The 8,773-nt window shown below is 31.1% G+C and overlaps 1 protein-coding gene across 1 annotated transcript; it reads right to left on the reverse strand.

Annotated features, from left to right (window-relative positions):
* Positions 1-1,108: 1,108 nt before the first annotated feature.
* On the reverse strand, positions 1,109-3,547 carry LOC142332391 (EKC/KEOPS complex subunit TPRKB-like). The gene has a single exon (XM_075378816.1). It carries the CDS (start codon positions 3,303-3,305, stop codon positions 2,769-2,771), a length of 537 nt encoding a protein of 178 aa, XP_075234931.1. The 5' UTR covers positions 3,306-3,547; the 3' UTR covers positions 1,109-2,768.
* Positions 3,548-8,773: the final 5,226 nt, after the last annotated feature.

Genomic DNA, 8,773 nt, shown 5'->3' on the forward strand with positions numbered 1-8,773 from the left:
CTGTCCAGAAAGTAACTTATGTTTTGAAATAAAAAATAGAAATTTTATTATACATTAAAGAGACAATCTTAAACTATTTTTCTACATAGTCGCCATTTTACATAATGATGCACAAGCTTTTCAATTCCTTCTCTGTAGAAATCTGCTGCCTTCGATTTTTGGTACCCATCTTGCACAAAACTTGTGATAACCAAGTTTCCCCAATATAATTTCATGCATTAAACTTTGTGAAATTTGGGGTAAATGAAGCGAGATTCCATAATCGTAATTCGGCAATTTTCACGAATTTTATCATTGATTTTCATCATCAGTCACAAGGCTAGGCCAACCACTGGAGTCCTCACCATGAACAATGGTGAGGCCATTTTTAAAATAAATGCATTACTGCCTCACTCCACCTTAACTCATTATTCCATCTCTGTACACCTCACAAACTTGCCGATGAATTTCAATTGATTCGAGGTTTTTTGCCAGTAAAAACCTAATCACTGAATATACTTCACAACTCGGATTTTCTATTGAAGCGCACATTTCAATAATTCACAATGAACAAAGTAGAAAAATCACAGGCCACATGCTACAGCAACTTGATGCGTGTAGAAATGTTTTGACGCCAAGAGGGTGGCTCTATCCCCAGCATCTCCATGCTAGACACAAACATAAGTTACTTTCTAAACCACCCTTGTATAATAATTTTTAATTATCAATCAATTTCCTACATTACTAAATTGATAAGAAGATTTCTTCACCAAATGAAGATCCAATCTGTTATTCTTTAACATATGAGTATTTTTCATAAAGTACCAAAAAATTAGTTTCCAGATTCCAAAAAAAATAGTACAATGAGAATTGGGCAAAATTAACCACCAATTATAACGTTAAAAACGTAACTTTCTCTAAATGTGTGTTCTAGGAGAATTTTTTTAGCATTACTGTCCCTTCATCATTAATGTGCAAGATTGTTTATCTTGAAGTGTTAATATGTGATAAAAATAATTTAAGCACTAATCACATTTTTTATTGTTTAGGCATGTTGAGGATGTGGATACTTTCCTTAAAATCATTGACAAACTACATATATAAGCATCAAATCACTGTATAAAATGAATAGAATATTCAACTTTTTATATTCACTACATCTGAAGTAAACAATAAGCAAACTTTAAAAATTACTATGCAGAAAACTCAATAACTGCCAAAAACTTACTCTAACAAAAATGAAAATACTTATGATAAAGAAACAACACAGTAAAATCCTAGCATAGGTTAATGGCTACATATGCACTCTTTTAAAATATATAGAACAAAGACTAAAACAATCAAACAAAAAAAAAAAAATTAAGATTTTCCAACTAAAATTTAAGCGAAACAGGCAAAATTTCAAGGAAAATATTATAATGTTGTTTTCAAATCTATAAACATGTCAAAGATCATATGAGTATAATATATTATCAAATTCCAACAACCTTGGAGTGTATTAATTAATCTGCTGTAGGATACACAGCAGATACTATACTAAACACACCAATATTACATTATTAATAAATATTACATTAGATATACCAATATGGATTTCCCCATGGGAATAAAAACACTCAAATACTTCACAAAACAATAAAATTAACTTCTGAATAAAAAAGGTAATGTAAATATATTACTCACAACATGTAAATTTGGTAATTACATACAGTTATGGACTTCTCTCTTTTTGATGAAATTTGTAAAATACCTTATTTAGGAACCAGAGTTATTTTGTACAATTGAAATTATTCTTCAGAAATGCCTTTCACCTGAGCAAGTTAACAGCAAAAAGTACACCCAAAATTTTATTTTGCACTACACATTATTTGTTGACTAAATAATTTGGTTTCAATTAAATTTAGATAGGAAAAGGTTAGATTTACTTAACGATAAGTTGAGCTGTTGTGACTTATTGCATAAATGGCAGTAAGTTTGTGTCAAATTTATAAATTTCTTATCAACCAACCTAACCTTAACTCAAATTTTATTTAAACCAAGTTATTTACTATGTGAATAATGTATCTTGCATATTTACCATTTAACCTAACCTAATTGTACCATTGCACATTTAACCTAATTTAATATAGCCTTACATGAATCTAATCTCATTTCTAACTTAATTTCACTGAAACCAAATTATTCAGTCTGAATAATGTACGTTATTTTTTACAGTGCTGAATTGTTTTTGGTGAAGTGACTGTGTAACTTACGAGCGATATAATTCAGGTGAAACGAGTTTCAAAGAAATAATTTTGATTGTAACAAATAATTTAGATCCTAAATAAGGTATATTCCAAATTTCAACAAAATCAAAAATGAGTGAAATTGTATATAATTACCTAGTTCAAAATAAAATCTATAGAAAATATACTGTTATATAAATGTAAAGTTTATAGTTTTAAACAACGTTAATTGTGCTAACAAATTAAGTATATTATATTTAGTATATGACTTGCCAGTTAATACTGACATCACCAGACTCAATTAATTCTGACAAATTACACTTGCTTATTCTGAATAATATAATTAATCATTTTTCTGATAATACCTCTAACAACTCATTAAAAAGTTAATACAGATATTATATCAAATATTGAAGACATGAACCACAAGAAAACACCTACAATCCTTTAAAACTACTTTCACGACTACTATGAAAAATGGGATTACTTAACAGTAATTGAAATATTTATACGGTCAATAGCAACTATAAAATAATTAAATAAATTACAATTATAATAAAACCTTTATTTAAATCCTTTACTAGATATTCTTGTAACTACAGAATTCAGTAGATTCGAAACTTTCAGTTCTTCTGGAGATATTTTATAACATTTCAAAACTGTATTTTCATCAGTCAAATTTTTTAGTTCATAAGAACTCGGAAATTTAAATGTAGCATCAATTTTTTTACAAACTTCATTAGCAGTTTTTTCACATTCTGCAGCAGAATTACCGACAACACAAACAAGAAATGAAGTATCTACATCATTAACACCAAAATTAGCAATTGCATCTTTAATAGTTTTCGAAGGAGATAAATTGTATATTATTTCAGTATATATGGTCTTTGTTAGTAATTTATCGGTATTTTGCGTAACAATAGCTCTATTTGCGGCAACTGCAATTTGAAATACATCAATTATATATTTAGGATTAATTAAAGCACACTTTAAATCACCGTTTATAACTGACTTTTTAACGTCTTTTAGATTTTTAACACCCACTGCTAAGTTACAATACAATGTATAATTAAAATCTAAATTAAACGATAACATTTCCATGACTTAGTTTGTTAAAACACAAATTTGTAAAATATAAACGACGGATTACTTCTATACGTAATAGCAAGGTTATGTTGTCGATATAATCGACATTAAACGCTTGTTGTAGATCGAGAGATTTTTGTATTTATCCCGATAATCAACAAAAATGATAGTAATAACGTAACATGGATTTCCCTTTTATTTATTTTCTAGCTGAAATACTATGCTTCACCCGGGTGTTCGTAGCAAAAATTCGAACAGTCGATTTCCACATAAAAATGTGTTTGAGAATGCACTAGTAACTATTAATAACCTTTATTATGCACAGTTGATTTATTTTTAACTTTTTTTATTTACTTTTTGTAATAAATAAATAGTGTTAAATTTCAAGTTTTTCTTAAATTAAACATTTTGCTGAATTACATTAGAGCGAATAGATAATTAAAAATTATTTAGTTAAACAATGGGAAAATAGTTCTGTTTGGAATTTCAAAAAAGCAATGTAAATTTTCAATACTTTATTTTTGCAATTATAATTTTTATGCGAGTCCTGAATGAATTTAATAAAAATTTTTAATTGGAGGAATGACCTCCTATGAATATTTTTTTTTATTAAAAGATAATCTTTTAAGAAATTATATCTCAGTTTTGGTTAAGGTCTACTTAACTTTAAACCATTGTTTTGATATGAACAAAAACTTAACTGATAGTTATCTACCATGATAAATAGGTATGATAAGGATGGTTAGATCACAATATGGCATTTTCCATTAATCTGGTGACAGTTTTTGTAGTTGGAAAAACCTCTTTAATATCACTAGGTTTTGTACAAGTTCTTGAAAGTGAAACAGATTTTAAAAGATAGAATATATTTCAATTTTTGTTCATTGAGAAGGGCTAAAGTCCCCCTTTACTACTGTTGTCTCAAAATTCATTGTCATCATTGAATATTTATGTTTTCTTCAGAGTAAAACGGTTTTTCAAGAGGAACGATTTGCTATTGTAATGTTTTTGTATATTAAAATGGGCTAGAGGCAAGGGGATCTGAAACTCAAGTACCATTAAGTTACTTAGTTGACCTTGAAGGGAAAATTAATTTTTAAGGAAAATGGTTTGAATGTCATTTGTTAATTGAGGAGGTTAGGAGGATTAGAGTCTGGGGAAAAGTCTAAACCATCTGAATGTTATTAGGTTTCTTTAACCAAAGGTAGAATACATTTTGCAAAAGAATGGTTAAAAATCTTAATTTTTTTTTGTTAATTTAAAGGGCTATCAGAACGGTGGTAAGAAATAAGACATTATTATTCTATTATTTTGTGATCCTAGGACTAGGATAGACATTTAAAAAAAAATTAATATGGATATAACATTTTATGTGTTTTAAAAGAGGCGCTACGTGGGCTCAGAAATGAGAAATCCAAAACTATAAACAATTAAGTTTTTTCTGTGATAAAACATGCTTTGAAAAAAAAGCATATATTTGTACAAAAGCTATGCCTTATCAAAAATGGTATTTATTTGTTTCTACACCAGAAAAAATCGGACCCCTAATTTTGAAGAATGTGTAAAAGGTTTTCTTACAATGTAATTAAAAATAAAAATTATTGTTAAATTTTTATTTACTTGGGTCTTATTTGTTATATGCCTCCTCTATGAATCATGAGACCTTGCCGTTGGTGAGGGGGCTTGAGTGCTCAGGGATACAGAGTAGCTGGACCGAAGGTGCAACCATATCAGAGAGGTATCTGTTGAGAGCCAGACTAAGGAATGATTCCTGAAAGAGGGCAGCAGCTCTTTCAGTAGTTGTTAGGGGCGTGAGTCACAATGACTTAAACGGCCGTATCAACATCACTCAGTCCTCTGAGTACTGCGCAGCTGAAAGCAATGGAAAACTACAGCTGCTTTTTTCCAAGAAAATGTGGCTCTCTGCATTTTCACATATCAATAATGGAGGCGCCTTCCTGGGTAAAATATTCCGGAGGTAAAATAGTCCCCCGTTCGGATCTCCGGGTGGGGACTACTAAGGAAGGGGTCACCAGAAAATTAAAAAATAACATTCTACGAGTCGGAGCGTGGAATGTTAGAAGCTTAAAAAAGGTTGGTAGGCTAGAAAATTTAAAAAGGGAAATGGATAGGGTGAATGTGGATATAGTAGGAATTAGTGAGGTTCGGTGGGAAGAGGAAGGCGACTTTTGGTCAGGTGATTTTAGAGTAATTAACTCAGCGTCAAATAATGGGCAGGCAGGAGTAGGTTTCGTGATGAACAAGAAGATAGGGAGGAAAGTGGAGTATTTCAAAACGCATAGCGATAGAATCATTGTAATAAGGATAAAATCAAAACCTAAACCGACAACGATTGTTAACGTTTATATGCCTACAAGCGCCCATGATGATGATGAGGTAGAGTGTGTATACGAAGAGATTGATGAAGCAATTAAACACGTAAAAGGAGATGAAAATTTAATAATAGTTGGAGATTGGAATGCAAGCATTGGAAAAGGCAAGGAAGGAAATATAGTGGGTGAATACGGGCTGGGCAAAAGGAATGAAAGAGGGAACCGACTTATAGAGTTTTGCACGAAGTATAATTTAGTAATTGCCAACACCCAATTTAAAAATCATAATAGAAGAATATACACTTGGAAAAAGCCAGGCGATACTGCAAGGTATCAGATAGATTATATCATGGTTAAGCAAAGATTTAAAAATCAACTCGTTGACTGCAAAACTTACCCTGGAGCAGACATTGATAGCGACCATAATTTGGTGATAATGAAATGTAGATTGGGGTTTAAAAACCTGAAGAAAAGTTGTCAGATGAATCGGTGGAATTTAGAGAAGCTTGAGGAAGAGGAGGTAAAGAAGATTTTCGAGGAGGACATCGCAAGAGGTCTGAGTAAAAAAGATAAGGTAGAAAATGTAGAAGAAGAATGGGAGAATGTTAAAAAGGAAATTCTTAAATCAGCAGAAGCAAACTTAGGCGGAATAAAGAGAACTGGTAGAAAACCTTGGGTTTCAGACGATATATTGCAGCTGATGGATGAACGTAGAAAATATAAGAATGCTAATGATGAAGAAAGTAAAAGGAACTATCGGCAATTAAGAAATGCTATAAATAGGAAATGCAAACTGGCGAAAGAAGAGTGGATTAAAGAAAAGTGTTCAGAAGTGGAAAGAGAAATGAACATTGGTAAAATAGACGGAGCATACAGGAAAGTTAAGGAAAATTTTGGGGTACATAAATTAAAATCTAATAATGTGTTAAACAAAGATGGTACACCAATATATAATACGAAAGGTAAAGTCGATAGATGGGTGGAATATATTGAAGAGTTATACGGTGGAAATGAATTAGAAAATGGTGTTATAGAGGAAGAAGAGGAAGTTGAGGAGGATGAAATGGGAGAAACAATACTGAGATCTGAATTTAAGAGAGCATTAAAAGATTTAAATGGCAGAAAGGCTCCTGGAATAGACGGAATACCTGTAGAATTACTGCGCAGTGCAGGTGAGGAAGCGATTGATAGATTATACAAACTGGTGTGTAATATTTATGAAAAAGGGGAATTTCCGTCAGACTTCAAAAAAAGTGTTATAGTTATGATACCAAAGAAAGCAGGGGCAGAAAAATGTGAAGAATATAGAACAATTAGTTTAACTAGTCATGCATCAAAAATCTTAACTAGAATTTTATACAGAAGAATTGAGAGGAGAGTGGAAGAAGTGTTAGGAGAAGACCAATTTAGTTTCAGGAAAAGTATAGGGACAAGGGAAGCAATTTTAGGCCTCAGATTAATAGTAGAAGAAAGATTAAAGAAAAACAAACCAACATACTTGGCGTTTATAGACCTAGAAAAGGCTTTCGATAACATAGATTGGAATAAAATGTTCAGCATTTTAAAAAAATTAGGGTTCAAATACAGAGATAGAAGAACAATTGCTAACATGTACAGGAACCAAACAGCAACAATAACAATTGAAGAACATAAGAAAGAAGCCCTAATAAGAAAGGGAGTCCGACAAGGATGTTCCCTATCTCCGTTACTTTTTAATCTTTACATGGAACTAGCAGTTAATGATGTTAAAGAACAATTTAGATTCGGAGTAACAGTACAAGGTGAAAAGATAAAGATGCTACGATTTGCTGATGATATAGTAATTCTAGCCGAGAGTAAAAAGGATTTAGAAGAAACAATGAACGGCATAGATGAAGTCCTACGCAAGAACTATTGCATGAAAATAAACAAGAACAAAACAAAAGTAATGAAATGTAGTAGAAATAACAAAGATGGACCACTGAATGTGAAAATAGGAGGAGAAAAGATTATGGAGGTAGAAGAATTTTGTTATTTGGGAAGTAAAATTACTAAAGATGGACGAAGCAGGAGCGATATAAAATGCCGAATAGCACAAGCTAAACAAGCCTTCAGTAAGAAATATAATTTGTTTACATCAAAAATGAATTTAAATGTCAGGAAAAGATTTTTGAAAGTGTATGTTTGGAGTGTCGCTTTATATGGAAGTGAAACTTGGACAATCGGAGTATCTGAGAAGAAAAGATTAGAAGCTTTTGAAATGTGGTGCTATAGGAGAATGTTAAAAATCAGATGGGTGGATAAAGTGACAAATGAAGAGGTATTGCGGCAAATAGATGAAGAAAGAAGCATTTGGAAAAATATAGTTAAAAGAAGAGACAGACTTATAGGCCACATACTAAGGCATCCGGGAATAGTCGCTTTAATATTGGAAGGACAGGTAGAAGGGAAAAATTGTGTAGGCAGGCCACGCTTGGAGTATGTAAAACAAATTGTTAGGGATGTAGGATGTAGAGGGTATACTGAAATGAAACGACTAGCACTAGATAGGGAATCTTGGAGAGCTGCATCAAACCAGTCAAATGACTGAAGACAAAAAAAAAAAAAAAAAAAAATTTGTTATATGAACACCTGTTTGCTGAGACTTTATATTTATAGTGAAACCTATATATAATACATTCAAGATTAGCATGGTATGCTAATTATAAATATATTAAAAAATATTAAGAATTATAAAGAAAATGATTGATTAATTTAATTATAAATAAAACAATTCAGTCAAAAAATATACCAATTATTCTGGTGAGCAAAAAATTGTAATGTCCAGCAAAAAATGCAAAAACAAATATGTCGCCACAAAAATTAAAATGGATAGAGTATTTCCTAAAACAAAATTTAATAAAGTCGGTAAAGTAAAACGAAGCTCGTCGGTTAAAAAATGCGATAGTTACAATTCGATATTTTGTCATGCAGGCGTACTAGAGTATGAAATTTGGTGGTATAGATGATGTTGATGTAATTTGAAATACTTGAGATGAAATAAACTTACAAATCAAAATAAGAATCCTTCAAATCGGTTCAGTAGTTCCTCACATTCCCCCAAAAAAGAAAAAAACAAATTGTGCCTTAGACGTTACGAACACTCATGTATAAATTATAACTAAAATAGGA

This window comes from Lycorma delicatula, chromosome 11 (genome assembly GCF_047948215.1).
Source record: "Lycorma delicatula isolate Av1 chromosome 11, ASM4794821v1, whole genome shotgun sequence".
NCBI classification, from domain to species: Eukaryota; Metazoa; Arthropoda; class Insecta; order Hemiptera; family Fulgoridae; genus Lycorma; species Lycorma delicatula.